Below are 17980 nucleotides of genomic sequence, written 5' to 3'. Positions count from 1 at the left end.
GAGATTTTTGAGCAAATGCCCAAGAGTACAGTCTACTTCAGGAAGTTAATGGTTCAGACAAACGTGTCCTCTGGGCAAATTACATTAATTTCCAGCTACGCAGTTTGACAGATGTAACACCTAAGACCTATGTAACATTTTATTATTATTTGTTTGTAGCTAAATATTGTGATTTGTTTAATTAGAATTGAGTGCTTTATACGCAGTTTTTTCCTTTCAAGGAGTTGTCTGTGCGTTCCAGAAATTGTGTCCACTAGAGAGGAAGCTGAAGAGCTGTCAGTAGTTGTTATGTCTGATGCAAAAATTTGTGACTGAGCTAAAATATCTTTCCCCTTCATTCTTCTGATGGCTCTCACTGCTGTCCCCAGTAGGCAGATGCCATGTCAGTAACCAACTTCTGTATTTTGAGTTCTACAGCTATTGCTTGTCCTTATACCAAATCATGAATCCCCAGTGCAGATAATGCTCTGACTTTTCCCAAGTCCCAGGCCTTTGGCAGTATGCTGAGCATCTGCCATTATTCCTTTTCTGTTTGTTTTCCTGGTATTGGCTATGTTGTCTCCTGTTACTATCATTTTAGTGTCTCCATCACACTATGGTAAGACTTCTGATCTTATCTGCTGTGCTGCTTGCTTTATTCCAAGTATCAGGCCTAAAGAGGTGTTACATTAAAGATGGACAGAAGCAAGCTGTCAAATGCACATTTAAAATCCCACAAGACTTGCATATGGTTAACTAGAGTTCACCTGTTAACAGTAGGAAAAGCAGGCCATTTGCAAAATTCAAGTCTAGTCAAGTGTATTTTGATTGAAAGTCAAATAACAGTCCTGTAGATAGAGAACGTCAGTCTTTAGTTGGACACTGTATTTCCTCTGATAGAATGAGAGGTTTAAGGAGGATGCTGATCACTAGCATTGTTTCTGGAAACAACTCAAAGAGACAAAGTTGTCCTTGCATTGTTATTGAATGGTTAGTTTAATTCAGAGAAAGAAGATTTAGTGTTCATGAAGTTCACCCAGGAATTGATTTAAAACCTTTTCTAAAGCAATAGGCTGTTACTTTAGTATTTTACCTAAAGTACCTAAAGCTTTGAGCTTCAGCTTTAAATCAAACCTGACATCCAAATGGCAGTTTAGGGAATGGTCACAATTAACACATTTGTCTAAAACTCCTTCACACCTATCAGGATGAACCAATTTCCTTAAAATACTGCTTTCTCTGGTTGCTCTGTGAAAAGACCAAAGTATATTGAGAGTCAGGAATATCCAGCCCAGTCCCAGAGCTGTTGTTTTTTGTTTGAAAAGAACTGAGACAGTCCAAAACTTAAGCAAAACAGGCAATTGTCTAAATCAACAGACTGCCAAGGATGATAAAATGACTGTGGCCTTGCTGCTTGCTTTGCCTGCGCAGGAGTCCCACCAGGCTAGGCTGGCAGCTGATGCTCTTCCTGAGGGAGGGTCAGGATGTGTCAGATACCAAGTTCAGCTGGGTGGGTGGAGGCTCTTTTAGATGCCTGATTTACTTCCATCACACCTTTCATCCTCCCAAGAGGCAGTAGGGCAGGAAGTCCAAGCATCTCCATACTGATTTCAGCTCCCCTTCCCTCAACGCTGATCCCAGTTCTTGGGGGTAGCACAGTTCTGTTCATATTGCTGAGAAGACCAGAAGCAACTCCAGTTGACAGATTTCCTTATATTTTTACAGGGAATCTCTTGTGGAAGACAATGTGTTAGTACATTGTTGCTCCTTAGTGAACTCTGCCTTTCCTCTGTATCAAATCCAGAGCTCACAGAAGCCAGTGACGGGCTTTGCACTGATCTTGATGTGTGCTGAATTGAACTATTGAATCTCTTATTAGGAAAATGGAAATCTAGTGAACAAAGTGCAGAACCAACCTTTATGCTGCTGAGTCTGGAAAAATGAATTGCTCGTTTGGAAGCAACTGCCCTGGCGAGACAGGAAATTCTAAGAATCCTATTGCAACCAACAATGTACTATGGAAAAATAAATATATGCCAGTGGAAAGAGGCATGAGAAATCCCCGTTGCATTCAGTGGTTTGGAACAAACTATTGGAAATCAGTTCTAGCAATCAGGAAATCTGCTCAAATACTTTCCTGCTACTGACCCTCAGGCTTAACACCTCTGTACTACACAGAATTTCCCACTGAACACCTTTTCCAGCACGGAGAAAACTCCCAGGGTCTGGGGATTCATGATATTATTCAAAACTTAGGCCTTAGGAGCACATGCTAGTTGCATGCAGTCTGAAATCATGCAAATAACCTGTCCCTTCTGCAAAAAAAACCCTCTTTGGATCTTTAGGTTTCAAGACATACTCTAGACCAAAGCCTGGATCCGTTAGACATTGATTCCAGATCCAAATGCTTACAATAGCTGCAGCCAAAAATTAGGCAAAGCCAGATGGTTTCAGTAAGGCACAAATATGCAGGGAACTTCTGACCTTGCTTGAACCTAAAATTGCAAAACTGAATTGCGTGCATGCCCCTGTGTAAGATCTGTTCCCAAGCTGCCTGCCAAGATTCTCTGTTAGAAGCTACTGCTCCAACAAAAGCCTTGGCAGAACATAATATGTGTCTGCAGTTCAGCATCTCCAGTTGATAATCTAGCGTTTTAGCGTTCACCAGTGTTGGATTATGAATTGCAACTGTTTAGGCAGATATTCTCTTCTCCATAACCTCTAGTAACAAGAAAGGGCAGAGCAGGTGGGGATGAAGAGTGTTTTAAATTCCTGCCGTTAATGTATTCCTTTGTAAAAATGTGTTCTTCGAATTTAAAACCCCAACAACTAAAAGCAACAGGAAGGGTTTAAATCCATCAGAAACCCATAAAAACACCTACCTTTATTAGACTTGTGAATCTTTAGAAATCACCAGCACCAGACCTTCAGCTCTGGTTCCTTTCACAAAATACGCAGCTTCTTGTTTGCCCTGCTATGGGAGCTTGACCGATTTTTCTGCATATGACTAGAATCCAGGATATCTCATTTCCCTGTTTTTGATAGTAAGGGAAAGCCAGATGTCATTTGAAAAATCTCTCTGTTCTCTTTCATCACAGTAAAATCAGTGTGTTTCAAGTAAAGAACACTTCATGTTTTTAACAAGAATGGAATAAAAAGCTTGTGAAAAGATTGACATGGCCAAGAATCAGTAAAAGTACCATATCATTGTGCTTTCATTAGAGGCTACGTGCTGGCTTACTTGATTGGTACCTTTTAGAAATCATAGCCTTCCAGCAGCACTTTCAAAGGACAGATTGTGACATTCTTCTAGTAGAGATAAGATACTTAGCTAGAAAGCCACACTATTTTGAATCTGGGTGACAGATAACAAGGCGGGATATCTGTTACTGTGACCTAGTAGCTTTGGGGTAGCAAACATCCCGTTGTTTGAAGTTTGGAATTTATACAAAATTTCTCATTTCCTCCTTCCTGTAAGCACAATACATTGTGACAGAGGACTAAACTACAGCTTGTTAATACTTCATAAACCTTACATATAGTTTTGACCACTTAAAGTCAAGCTTTGATGTAGCACTGGATCAGCAGTGGTTTTGTTCACTTCTGACAGGTTTCAAAACACAAAAAGCTTTTATGTGTTTCTCATATAACTTTTCATTTTATTTCTTATCAAATTGGCTAAACATATAGGGATCAATCTTGCCAGACATTAAGATAAATTTTATACTGAAATTAAGTTTATGCACTGGTATAAGGTGCTGTAACCGCTCCAGGTTTTAATGTTTTTCCTAGGCTAAAAGTTCTGGGTAGAACTGTCTTGGAGAAAACTCATAGTGTACAATGACAGAAACATTCATATAGTTTCTCTGCGTTTCAGAAACTGCAGCCTGACTGTATACTGTGTTCATGGTGCTGCTTTCAGTGAAGCAGAACCACAGTCCTAATGTAATAAAAATGTGGACGGTAGAAGCTGTATGAGCTTAACTGCACCACAAATATACACAGATGTAATCATAGAGAAAAAGACACTTTAGGATTGTTATCTGCAAAGTTAGATTCACGTGTGTTCAGTCTCCTCATTGCTTCTGCTGGCTAGCAAGGGAGTTTCTGAAAGACCTTTATTAAGGTCTGTTTATGGTGGTAGTACTTTTCATAATATCCTTCATGTAATGACTTCAGAGAACTTTTTAAAATTTACATAAGTGTTCTGCTTATGGAAGGACAGATGATATTATTTTTGCTATTTTAAAAATGCATACTTAGAGAAAAACATAGATGCAGAGACTATCCCATATTTATAGAAAAAATACTGGCAAGATTAACCCAGAGCCCTAGTCCAAACTCTCTGTTTTGGGCATTTTCCTTTGAGCAATTTCTTTGACTCAGTCTCTTTCCACTGCATTTCATATAGTTTCCAAGAAAATACCCTTCAAGATTCAGCATGCACTTTTGTCACATGTGAAATATCTTTACAGACCATATAAAAGAGCACTTTTAACAAGACTTGAAGTCTTATTCTAAAAGCAGAGTTGCTTTCCTCATGTCTTACTTTCAGAGGGCAAAGAAATATTTATGTTTTAGTATTTGAAGGTATTCTGTGAAATTTCTGAATAACTAAATCCAGGTTTAAAAAAAAAAAAAAAAAAAAAAAGCCTAAGATCTAAAGTTCACTGAACCTAAATGGAAAGAGCCCACTGGTTCTCAGACTTTTGCTGGGAACAAGCATCTTTATATTACTAAAATTTCAGGTGTCTTTGCAGGATCTTATTTGGCTCTGAAAGTTGTATCCTATACCGGATTTCTGCAGTACGTTTTTTTCCTGGCAAGGAATTGGAAGAGGAAGTATAATGCTCATGAGAACTTGCCTCTAAAAGGAAGACTTTTTTGTCCAGTAACAGCTTGTGCTCTCAGTAGAGACTTTTGCTCTAAACCATAATCAGGAAAGCTGTCAGACATGTACTGTTCAACATGGTCTTTGAAATGTCTGGTCCCACCTGCGTTCTTGAATTAAGATAGTGCTTGGATACTTCTTAGGACTGGAGTTTGAACCTTAGTTGTAGGTAGCAATTTTACATCATTGCAAGGTGAACAAAAAATGTAGTATTAAACATAAAAGTGTACTTTCTGGAACATAGAACTAATCACTCTGCAATGTGCCATTTCCTAATTTAGACATATTTTATTTTGCAGATTCTGTGGAAAACAGGCATTCTGTAAGTATACATTTTATGCAAGCAGTTAAATATAGGGAAACTGGATTGAGATTATTGTGTATCTAGTGAGATGGTGTTCAAGTGTTGCTATAATTGTTTATTTGTTGTTAGGGACCTTTACCGGGCAGCTACTGGGCAATCCCTTCATATATATTCTTACTAATCAGGCTTTCAGTACTACATTTCTAGAATGGTCAGCTTTAAAAGTCCATGGAACTGACTGGTACTCGGTAGTGCTGGTACAGGAGGAAGATGCAAATAATGATCTTCCAAGAATTTGTGTTGAACACCTGCACAGCCTTGGATATGTGCCACAAATATTCATGCTGACAGAATGGCACAAAGTTGGGGATGGTTGCTGCTTGCTTCAGGTTCCTGATGGACCCGAGGCACTCAAGATTTGCATATGAAAATCTCCTGAACTGCTTAATCTATCACTAGGGACAGAGCTGTATTTCCAGTCCCATCTGTAAAATCTACAGGGTTTTTAGTGCTGGTGAATCTCCTCGAGGTGTGAGTGCTCACATGCACACGCGTACATTCCGTGACTGGAATATCCAGAGAAGTGAGGTCCTTCCTAAGGTGTGAAATGAAGAGTTAAACTAAAGGGGAATGGCTGATCACCTGAACTCGCAGAAGTCACTTCTATTCACTGTCTGCCACTGTTTCCTTTTGGCTTCATTTTCATCCACTGGTATAGCAAGTGGGATGACTCTAAAGGCTGGTGGTGAAAACTCAGACTTTGTAAGAAATTTTAAAGGCATGCAATTTTTTTACCTCAGAGTACATAGCTATGTCACAGTTACGCTGCTCTAACCAAGAGGTGAGAATATTACCATCCATATGTGGAGGGTCTCAGCTAAACCGTGAGGAGTTTTGTGAAGGTTCTGTAGGTAATGAACAGCTTTATAGGGCTAAGAAGCCAGTGAAAAAATACGTTTTGTTTTGGGTTTTTTTTAATACATGTGTTGAATGAGCTGTTACTCTGCTCTCAAGAGATCTAAGGGGCAGGGAACTTACATTTCAGGAGTACTTTTAAGAATGTTAGATAAACTGTCTAATCCAACCTCAAACCATGCAGACGAGGTGGTTTTTCTGCCATCCACTTTGTGACTTTCGAACTTGTACTTAAAAAGAAAAATAGAGAGACTCATAAATAAGAATCACAATAGCACAGTCTACGTCAGTTTATGGCATCCATTTGAGTTTTGAAAGGCTCCATCAGCACTCACATCCCCGTGGGATAAGAAAGCAGCCCATTGTATTATTTACAGACGCTGGCAGTGCACTGAAGGTCACAGATTGTGTTACAATAAACAGACATATATTAACAGGCCAATAGGGTTTATAGTATCATTGTCTCTCTTAGTTTAAAGGTTTGTTTTTATTCTTTGCTCTTAATTTTCTAAAAATAAATTGAGCTGAACCCTCCTCTGGCTTACACCAGGCATTCCTTGGAGAATCACGCAGAAGGAAATTTGTCCCTGTCCGACACAAAAAGAAAAATGGTCAAGCGTGGCTGTGATAGACATCTGGTGTAAGCTCAGGGAGCAGTTTTTGCCTCTTTTTTTCCACACCCTACATAATTTATAATGGATATTGGATGAAAGACTAAAATTTTATGAAGATTTTTTTGTTTTCCTGTGGCCAAAAGTGAGTAAGAAATCTTTCCATGGAAGTATAATGAGACTGCTTCAGTGAAAATGCACTGACTATCCCATGTAAATCACTTTCACCATAATTAATTGGGCTATTAAAGCTTGCTAAACCAAACAATCTATGAAGTAATGTTGGATTCAAGGGAGAAAAGTGTCAGCTGAGGGCAGTGGTTTCTTTGTGTTGTCTAAACAAACTCCTGTTAACAGTAGTAATGTAATAATCTAGATACTCTGTGAAACTAATCACATTTTCATAAACACCCCAAGAAAAGTCAACTATATAACACTTGCACATCTTACTTGAGCTTTCCTAGAAGTAGCATTACTCAGTTCACATCTGTGACATTGTCCTCTCCTTAGATACTGTTCATGTACTTAACATAGTAACTATTTCTTTTTTTGAATTATTAGTGCTTTAAAGGACATAGCAAAAAAACATATCCCCATCTTCTGCTTCAGAAATTCCCACTTCTATTCCCAATAAAGCTTGTGACAAAAAGCAGCACCATCCCTCTTTTGAACTCTCCAGATAAGTGATCTAAAGTTGGACTGGACAGATAAATTTTTATAGATTTTCCATCCCCCCTATTTTCCTCTCAGCACTTTTCAAGCAACATAGGTGAGTGCAGAAGAAGCAGGGTGCTACTAATGGGCTTTCTATCATTATTTTCTTGTCACTGTTTTTTTTCTGTAGCTCATTTTCACACAATGCTTAACTGTCAGGTACCTCAGAGCTTTGGTCCAATTGAGGAGTTGTTGATCCTACTCATGAAAAGGAAAATGCTCCTTATATAGTGATCAAGTGGCTTAAACTTCCTCCCCAGCTGTTCTGCTTCTTTATAGCCAGATGAAGTGTTTGGCTTAGAGGTGAAGTTGCTTTCGATCTGCTACTCTCTTAGTTTGTTAGCGAAAGGAGGCCTTCGGAAGCTGCGCTGGTCAGCTGGTATCTCAGTCACATGAAAATGCCAGATGGATTACTTAGCTGTAGAGACCTGTCAAAAAAACGTGAAGAATTTGGCTCTGTTTAGGAAGTAATAGGTATTCCAGAAGTGTGGGAGAAAGGGCACCACAGCAGAGAGAATGATGTTTTGCTAAGAGCTATGTTTTTAGAGACAGGAGGACATGCAGCCTTTTTGTTTCAGTAATGATGGTGGAGACTCTCTGCTGTCCTTTTCACTCTCTAAATTCAAATAACAACGTGGGTTCCGCTCCTCAGATCAACTCTGTTAACTTACTCAGTTCTGCATTGATCTTCCAGAAGTCACGGGCAAAACCGAGTACTGCACGGTGGAAAAGAAAGATGAAGCAGATCATTTTAATGAGTGCTAGCCCTGCTTTGTGCATTTGCCCTGCATAGTTTCTGTCAGAATAAATACAATCCAGCATGGAAATTTAAGAACTTTGCTATATCTTCACTGAGAGTCCATTACAAAATTGAGCTCAGGGCTTTAGTAAACACTGTGTACTGACAATGTGTTGTGTTACACAGAGGCAGTGAATGTGTTTTGTATTATGTCAAGAAAGGTGGTGCGTTAGAAAAACAATCAGTTAAAGTTTGAACTATTTGAATTGTATAAAGGCCCAATTGCAGTACAAGTTTCTGACTGATTTGCAGTCCAGAGTACCTTGAACCTGGATGTCTTGGACTTTTAGGTAATTTAGAAATTAACCTAAAGTTTTGGGTTGGGTGTCGCTTCCCTCTTTCTCCTCTGTTTCAGAAATTTGTATCTTAAATGCCATCCATAGGAAGCATTTGCAAAAGAAATGAATTACTTAGAGAGGAACTGGGAGGAGGTTTCCTTCCTGAAATCAGAGCTGGCAATCTTTCTAAGTTATTTAATGGTCCCAGTTTCTGAAAACATATTGAAGGAAATATCTTAACAATGAGATAGACACTTCGCCAAATACTAATTGGTATTGTGTCAAATTTACCTCAGCGGTACGTTCTGACTTCATACCTCCTCCTCCTCCTCTATTACCTCTTAGTTGTGTATGTTTGCTTGTTTGTTTGATTCTGTCCTTGGGGTACATGAGGACTGGCAGCCTCAGGCAGGACATAGTGTACTTTTAGCTGCCTATTTGTTCAACCTTAGAATGTACCCTCTGAGACAGAAACCTGTGCAGTTTAAGTCTATTTGAAGAAATCTCTGAGATTTTTTTAGCTACTTTCTCATCTTAGTCAAATGATCCCAAAAGTATTTTGTAAATTTTCAGTGGTGAAGGAATTGCTCACATTGCCAGCACAACATAGCCAGCTCCAAAGGGGGACCTGGCATGTGTTTAACTGTGCACAGTAACATGGCACAATAGTTCCAGACAGGAAATGAAGATGAAGGATGTGTCCATTTAAAATTGGGGGGGAATTTCAGGCAGTCAGGATATGAAGAACAGGGTGATACTCTGAAATAAACACTGAATTATAAACCAGGAATTCCTGCCTCTGACTCATGGGGCAAATCCTTTGGGGGTAAGTCCACAAAAGGAATTAGGCGCCTCGGTGCTGACAGACTAAACTATTAGGTTAGAGGCCACCATGTACTTTAGCAGGTATTTGTGAGAGGAAGACTTGCTTTGGCAACTGCTGTCAGGAAAGACTTGACAGTTGTGAATCCTCAGAGGACAGAATTATTTCTGTCATGTAATGTGAAGACAAGGAAGTTTGGGATCTCGCTTTGCCCCTTCCCGTTGGCTAGTGTCGAGGTCTCCTCTGTCTGCACGCTGCCTTTCGTGGTCCTCCGTGCCAGGTTTCGGTGCCCCTGCTGGGTACTGAACGTAACCTGTTCAAAGGGGCAGGCTACCATAGAAACACGGTGTCTAAAAGTTGAACGCTGCATTGCTCACTGTTGAGATACCCAGGTGCTTCTTACGAAAGAGTTTCTATTCTTGTGGGACTGAAGATGGGGCCTAATTATGGCAGCTGAGCATCTACTACTAAAAAAGGGATCTGGCTTTCAGATCTGTTCAGTGCCAGCCGTTCCTTTAAGGATCCAACTTTTATCAGTAAGCGCCGGGTTGCAGATGTTGGTGATTAACAGTACTGCAGTCTAGCCTGTAATTGTTAACCTAAATCTCCCACTGTCTTATTTCCTTTTTTATCTGATGAAGATAATACTAATATCTCCCCAGGGAACTGTGAGTATTTATTAGCTCATTGTACAGTGCTCTAAGGAATATGTTACTATATTTAAAGTTTTTGTATTGATCAGAAAAGACAGGGGAGGGCAGGGGGACATTTATACTCATACTTTTTTTTTTTTTTTTTTTTCTCTTGTTGCCAACAGAGAATACAAGGGCATCCTGATGCTACTTAGAACGGTCATCTCAAAGATCAGCTGGAAGAAAACAAGCCAAGATGGAAGATGTTGCAAATGTTTCAAAAGCTCTGCAGCACTTATTTATGAGTTTGACAGGCTCTTCTTTTCAAAGTTTATTTCCTTACAGGGAACAATAGAGATGTTCTTAAAGCATTTAATGGAAAAAATTACAAACAAAAATTCTCATAGGAAAGTGGTTCTAGAAACCACCAACCTAGGTTTCATCTTTAATTTCTCTTGCTAATGCAATTTTGCCTTTCTTGCCTCCAGTTCATCATGCTCTGAGGAAATAAAAGGGGAAGCGACAGCTGAGGAAATAGATTTCTACAGTGCAGTAATTACTGTGATGCCAGTAGGATGTAGAAATATCTAAGCTTGCTTTAAACTAGCTAACTTGGTTATCAGTAACACTACTGTGGCAGAACAGAGCTCAGCACAGCTTGGCCAGCCATGTGTGCACTTTGACATGATCTTGCAGCTTGTGCTGAACTCCCTGTGCTGCAGCAGCTGGACTGCCACCAGCCTTGGAGCCAGCTAATTTATAGCTCACCTGGATGCTCCACTGCAATGAGGGCCTAACGGAAGAGTGAGCTCTGGGCTCTCAAAAAACTTGAATAACTGTTCAGAGATTCAGTGCTTTACCAAGTGCTTCTACCAGTAGAGGCACAAATAGTCTTTATTCTTTGCTAAATTGCTTTTCCCCTTTAAAATTTCTGATGCTTGTTGGTTAGTTTGGTGTGATGGTTCTTCGAGGAATGATTGCCCATCACAGTTATTTTGGATGATGCAAAATATAGGTCTTGGGTGGATATACTACACCCAGGTCAGTGAGTTTGTACCTGAAAATCCTGTTATGTATAGTGCTTATTCCTTTGATTTTAGGAGAGATCTGAAGTTGTACTTGTGTCCACTTTGTCCGTTATGGACCTCTATACCTATCCTTTTACTCTATAGTATGATAAACCACTAACATGGACCCAGTTTGGACCTGGATCTAATCTTTGCAGACCGTGTTTATCTCGGTTGCATTAGTTTAAAAAAAAAAAGAACACAGAACAGAGATAGTACTGTCCCCAACCCCTTAACCAGCTGGTATTTGATACTGCAATTGCTCTCCTTGCTGCAGATTAAATTACTACAAGATCTGGACCATTTTAATTAGAAAATAGTGAAGGAGAGGACATGGATTTGTATATACATACATAGTTACTGCTTTAATCATTGCATCAAGGCACAAAACCAGCAAGAAATACAAAAGGGGTTTATATCCTCATTCCAAACGTTTAAATTTTCAAGCTCCAGTTACTGGCTAATATCTCTAATTTATTGTTCCCTACGCAAATGTTGTTTGTATCATAAGCCTTTTATAAATGACTGACTTCATAGCACTCTTCTGTTGACAAATGTTCTTTCTAGCATCCCATGAGTGTCTGTGCAAATGCATTAGTATAAGGAATGTGAAAAGGTATTTTAATAAAGAAACCTCTGAACTGAACTTTTCATGGGATCTTGCATGTTCGTATTAGTGACCGCTTGCAAATTAATATCTGTAAATTTTTTTATTAGTGATGAACCATATAGATATGCTGTATAAATTTACATATGGAAGATGTAATCTCTGCAACAAGTGATGCCAGGCACTTAGATCTGGTGTCATGAACCAGTTTAGCTGCAGTTAAATGCACTAAATTGGTTTAAGATTTGAGCACAAGAGTGCTCACATTCACATAACTCTTTTGCTAAATTACAAAGGTAAAAGTGCCTCTACAAACCTTTCTGCAGTCCCTGGCACAGCTCAGGAAAGCCCTGGTTTCTGGGATGTTTCAAAATGTCATCTGGGCATGATGGAGAAGCAGTGGGACAATTCATTGATCTGTTTCAGCTTGTCTCTTGGCTGGAATAATCCTAAACTATTTTGGATTTAGTCTGTAATAAAAGTTGCCATACTGAAGCATATCTGATCTGTCCACTTCTTAGAGTGCTGTGCACCGCCTTGAGCACTTCTGTTTTGTCTTACAGATATACCAAAAATATTTTAAAATATGGGACATTAGATCGGCAGACTTCTCCAGTGAAGGCAAGGTGAATGGGCCCATGAAGTAAACAGCTACACAAGGAGTCCAAATGTCCTCTTATGAGCATGTCCTGTGGATGCCAAACGAGCCTCATTGTCCCATTGGAAACATTTGGGAAATAAGTCTTGAATCTGTTCCTGAAACAGATTAAAGCTCAGATTAGAGATCAAACAATACGTTATTGAAAAAGAACCAAAAAAATTCCAGATTTCTGTCTTGTCAACAGGTTGAGCTCAACCAATATAAAATGAGGTGTGTTGCTAAATATTTACTTTTTGAGCAGACAGCTGGGGCGAGGAGCCCCCGGCCCTTTGTGGCATGGCACGCCTTGTGTGCGCATTCCACTGACCGCCCCGCGCCCCGCTGGCACTAAGCACCTTCAGAAAGGTTTACCCGCCGCGCTGCCTTGGTTAACTTTATAATATTTTTACCATTGCAGAGCAGAGGCTTTAGGGATGAGATACAGAAATGCTTTAAATCAACAGGCTCTTCTTCCCTGCCACTGTTAATTTTTTTTTTTTTTTTCATTTCCGCTAAACTAGCAGCTGCTTATTCTCTTGCCTAACGTAAGTATATTTCTGCGTGCCCTTTCGTGGAAAAATCGATGATGACGTCTGTGTGGTTCGTGCTGGAACCTGCCTGGCAGAGCCGCCGAGCCGTCTGTCCCTCCCTCCCTCGGGGTCACCGGTGCCCCGGCCGGGAGGGACCGCGCCCGGCGCCGGGCCGAGCCCCCGGCGCCGGCCGCTGCCAGCCCCCGGCTTGGGCCGGTGCTGACCCCTGGTGGCAACCGACCTGCAGGGGTTGGCGACCGGTCCCTCCTGCCTCCGCGGCGGTCCCCGCCCGGCGCAGCCCCGGGGGGGGGCGCGCAGGCTGCGCGGGTGCGGGGAGGGCTGCGCGCCGCGCCCGGCCTCTGCGCCGGGTTCTAACTTTTTCACGTCTACGTGCATGGAGTAAACTGAGCCTTGTGACTTTTATTCCTGCAGCGGTACGATCTCTTCCTCTGGACCTCTGCCACCCTTAAAGAACAGTTTTCAAAATGCAGTGTAAACCTTCCAGCCGTGACTTCTTTCCCTCTCGCATAGGTTAGTGAACCGTTTGTAAACGCTGGGACACTACTTCTGTGCAGAGTACATATCCTGGTCATCGGTGGGTCAATAATCATCAAATTTTATTTACTTTTCTGGGGTGTTGTGTGCTTGTTCTGACTGCTCCTTTGTGAGCTTGGGTCAGTTCAAGTTCTTCACGTTGCAATTCATCACTAAGCTGTCTTGCATCATAAGCCCCCAGCTTTTGGGGACAAGGGAAGTAATGCTGTCAGGTTGGGAATGTTCCCTGGTGAGAGAAAGGACAGGCACAGGGAAAAGAAAGCTGGAGAAAAAAAACAGGTACAAATGGAAAAAAAAACCAAACCACCCCACCAATTAAATTAGAAATCAAACAAAGTAATAAAGTGTCAGTACAGATTTAAAATGCTAGCGCATTGTGATATTTAGAATTTCAAGGCCTTTCTCAATAGACTTCACCAGTCTTTCACCAAGCAGAATAAACATCGGGTTTACTGTTATTTGGGAGGTAATAACAAGTTGTCATGTCTAAAGAATCAGAAAGAATGGGGCTTATGGTCTTCATGCTTTGAAATGCTCCACTCTAAATCACAGGTGCTCCCATTAAAAAAAAAAGCAATCATGAGAATATGGCTTGCATGGGAAGCTTCAATTGAATGCGAGCATTTGTATTTATCCAGGTACTTTGTTTTCTTACCAGCCACAGACACGCTGAGTGGGAAGGCTGAAAAATTTCTCACCATTGCAGGAAATAATCACTGTAATTAAATTTTAAATTTAAGAGCAAAAGAAATCACAGTTTCCTCAGGGAGGGAGTTACCTGCAAAGTCTGATGACAGACAAACAGAATAACAGCATGAAGCTGAAATGAAAAACTTCTTAGCACAAATCAACAAAGTTCTAGGCGGCCACTGCAAAGGCACTTGGAATATGCCCAGGTCAACCCGGGATCTGCAGTAGCATTGAACTGTGTGTGAAGCTGTGACCATGCTTGTTAGAAATGGACCTTACACTGTATCCTGGGTCTTACCACATTCCCACATTCCCAAGGTTAAGAGGAATTCAGATCTAAAAGGTATTGTTTGAGGAGTAATTCCACAAATAAACTATTACTTGTGGTAAAGATAGAATCTGGCTCTGAAATTAAGAGATTAGTAATATCTTCCTGTGTAATCCTGAGTGTGTAAAAGTGCTAGATGAAATCACTAGCACTCTTTGGGGACAGTGAAAATGGAACAGTTTTGTCACTGAATAAAGCCCAAAAGTTATCAGTGTGACAGTTCACTGTCCTCTGGTTACTGCCCTGATTTTTATGTCGTTGTCTTTTTGATTTAATGTTTTACTCAGGAGATAAAAGGAGATCTTGGAATGAAATCTTATTACAGGGAAGAAAGAAAGTGAAAATAAAAGGATGAAAGACAGAGGTGGGTGTGCAGGGCTGAGGGAGAGAACTCCCCCAGACTCTGAAAGGTTTGGGAAGAAAGAACCCATCAGTCCAGACACCTTAACGGCTCTGCACTTCATGGTGTTGGCGATGCTCTGGGCAATGCGCTGTGTGGCACAGTCAGTGCTGGGGAGGTGGCTTGTCCCAAACATCCCTGTGTCCTGTGACCACTAGAAGTAGAAAATATACGTGTTAATCAAAAGCACTTTTGCAGGTTACAGCACCATTGTTCTGAGAAGACAATAGGTGCAACTGCTTCTGTCAGTGCCTTAGTCCTGTATGGGCCATGTGGTCATGAGGCACTGAGGAGCCTGTCTGATATACGGGGCTCTAAAACTATGACAGCGACACTGGGGGTGTGTGTCTTCAAAACAGAACACGATGTTACACTGTTATTTAGCAGGCATAATCCAAACCCTCTTCAGTGGTAGCAGAGGAACTGTGACTGCTGAAATAGCCTGTTTCCACAAAGCACTTATCAACACTTGAACAGGGGGAGCTTGGCTTTAAATCCTCTGCACTGGCTTTTTGTTTATTCATTTTTTCACTACAGGCAGAGCCAAGTCTCCACTGCAACTGACATGGTTTCACTTTGCAAATCAATGAGACAGTGCTACAAGGGCAGAAGAGTCTCGCCTGCGAACTTCATGTTATTCAGAGCTGCCAAACAGACATCCCTTGACTGACTGCTGTCTTCATGGAAGTAATCCGTGTCAAATGGCTGAACTCCCCTGAGGCTCTCACCACCCGCCCAGGCTGTTCCCTAGTGGGAACTTCTGGGGTAGCTCAGGCTCCTACCAGCAGTAAGTTTGTGGAAATGTGTCCTCTCCCAAGTGCAATCACTACTTTCCAGCCCCAGCTTTTCCTTAGGGAACTCTTTGCTCTGGGGATAAGTGCTTCCAAGGCAGTGAAAATGAGTGCTGGTGGTGTGCCTCAGGAGTGGAGGGGACAGAGAGGTTGACATCAGTAGGACAAAGATCAGGGCTTTGTCTTAAGTGGACTGAGTCACAGTATTACGGGAAGGGGTGAACTTGGCATCCCTGCTTGATTATAGGCTGTGGGTCTAATGGAAGAAAAAATTGTCAAGTCAATTAAGATGCGGTCAGAGTGTAAGTCAGTTAATGAAAACTACAGCCACCAGGTTATTAAATTAACATGAGATTGTCAATAGGAAATATAGATTGCTTTTGAATAATTTTAAATTATTTAAAGCATAGTAATAATGGAAATCTCAGTCTCCATAATGCAAAACTTAGTTTTGATTTTATTACTGTTTGAGTTGGTGTTTATATTTTTGTTTCAACTTCATGATCACTAAAAGAACAGGAGCTTTAAAGAGCAAGCCATTCTTATCTAGGAATGCCAAAAGCTGCAAAAACTGTTATGAGGCAAAAGCTCAGAGGGGGTTGGAGATGAGCTGTGATTCTGCAGTGTGATCCATGGCAGAGCTGAAACTGGGTAAAGCCAAGTGTGTCTAAATGCAGTCCCTGCATGCAAAATGATAAATCAAATTTTCTAGCCACCAATTGTGTCCACATCACCCCGTCAGGTGATCAAGACTAGAAGGCCTGTTATTGCTTCAATTGCTTTGGCCATTACATCTCACAAGCAAGTTAGACCAGCCATGCCTGATACTTCCGTAACTCTCACTACATGTGGCCATTGCCACTTGAGCTGTGGCCTCCAGACAAGAATTTAGCATTTTGTGCTTCCCTGGACCCCTGGAAATGCCTGCATATAGACAAAGAGAACAGGAGTGAGACCTCCCTGGCTGCAATTTCCAGACAAATTTAGTGAACAGAGCTCAGCCCTGACTCGTATTCCTCAGGGCTGGAATAACAAATCTAAATGTACTTACAGCATGTGTTGGCACTCTTGAAAAACTGGTTCCACCTGTGGGTGCTGAGCCTGTAACTGCCTCTAGACAATCTGTCCTCCCTGGCTGGAAGTCAGAGACCTTAAGCGAGCCGAGAGGGAAAATAGGCAGACTTATGAAGAGAGATTCATGTTCCTCCCAGGGACCTCGGGGACTAGTTGATCTCTACAGAAGGATGGTATGTTCAGCATGACTGAAAGTATTAGCTGGCTCAGCCCTGAAACCTCAGAACATTGTGTACGCTGCTTAAATCCAGTTTAGTCATCGCTGGAGGGAGGCAAGGCTGCCCTATTGGAAAACAACCCTGACACACACCTGTGCTTTGTCAAACAAGAAATGCTGAAAGGGTTTTCTTTAACTATATTTATTTCCTTTTATTTCCTTTTTCCTTTTTTTTTTTTTTTTTTTTTTAAGCTGATCTTTTCCCACTGACTTGATTTCTTTCTGACTCTTCCAGGATGAATCACACAGTCCTACATGTCTGTCTGTATACCGAATGGGACTGTGGAAAGCAAACCTGACTAATGTCCCCCACAAGGAGAAAACGATAATTGATGCTTTTTAATTACAAGTTTCCTGCATTATGGTCTAGTTTTTCACCTTATAATCATTAACAGTATAAGAGAGACTTAAGTAAATTGCTGCCTTTTCCTCTTTTGTAGTTTATATAGGTCAGATTTTCATGTTTAACGGTTATTATCTCTGACACACTAATTAGTGCACTGACTGTCTGACAAAGGTCACATTTGTGTTTTCTTCATTGCATACAAACGTGGATGGGGCTGTGTGCTCACACCAACTGATTGTCCTAATTGCTGGAGTCATTTCCACCAGGGCAGTAGTTTGACTTGGTGGCTGCTTTACACCTCCTTTGTACTTAAGTCAGTGAAAGACAAGGTTAAGGGCAAAGGAGTGTCAGCAGTCATCACATCCACAGCACATGTCCCCTGTTCCGCAATTCATAAGTCGTAGCAATCACGCTTCATGCATCCTTGACTTTTCAAGCTCTGTGCAGTTGCAGTCAAAGGGATGAAGTTCTTGCCTTTCCATGAGAAAAGCTTTTATTCCCTGTCTTTGACCAAAAGCACTTAAAGGGTTTTAGGCCAGGTGGATTGTTTCTAATAGCAGACAAAATTGATCACCCAGGACTTTGATGCAGCGCTTTTATTTACAAAGAAAGTACAAAATTCTGTTGCCTTGAACAGAGGCAGAATCTGACAATAGGAGACACTTTCTCTGCGTGCAATTTCAGTCCTTTCAGCCAGCACTTTATCCAGAAGCACTCCAACAGCTTTTTTTTCTTCAAGGTCATTCTCACAGAGTTTATCTGGTTCTGCCTGGTTTTGAGAGAAGGCTG

The 17980-nt window shown here is 41.1% G+C and overlaps 1 protein-coding gene and 1 long non-coding RNA gene across 9 annotated transcripts in view; one reads left to right on the top strand and one right to left on the bottom strand.

Moving 5' to 3' along the window:
• The window catches only part of PECAM1 (platelet and endothelial cell adhesion molecule 1), a 38099-nt gene extending 26440 nt beyond the window's left edge, over positions 1 to 11659 (top strand). For 4 of the 8 annotated variants that reach the window (XM_074922255.1, XM_074922252.1, XM_074922251.1 and 1 more), the window contains 2 exons: positions 5170 to 5192; positions 10132 to 11659. In XM_074922255.1, the coding sequence (XP_074778356.1) occupies positions 5170 to 5192; positions 10132 to 10161 (53 nt within the window). In that variant the 3' untranslated portion in view covers positions 10162 to 11659. The remainder of the gene's footprint in view (positions 1 to 5169; positions 5193 to 10131) is intronic. The other 4 variants (XM_074922256.1, XM_074922254.1, XM_074922253.1 and 1 more) reach the window with 1 other exon arrangement.
• On the bottom strand, positions 11105 to 17339 carry LOC141967969 (uncharacterized). The gene is made up of 3 exons (XR_012634789.1): positions 16606 to 17339; positions 13416 to 13571; positions 11105 to 12376 (listed from the first exon to the last, which is right to left on the bottom strand). It is a non-coding gene; the product is annotated as an uncharacterized LOC141967969 (long non-coding RNA).
• Positions 17340 to 17980: the final 641 nt, after the last annotated feature.

Source organism: Athene noctua, chromosome 18 (genome assembly GCF_965140245.1).
Source record: "Athene noctua chromosome 18, bAthNoc1.hap1.1, whole genome shotgun sequence".
In the NCBI taxonomy this organism is placed as follows: domain Eukaryota; kingdom Metazoa; phylum Chordata; class Aves; order Strigiformes; family Strigidae; genus Athene; species Athene noctua.
Note: the sequence above shows the minus strand (reverse complement) of the source record. Positions and strands in the feature narration are given on the sequence as shown.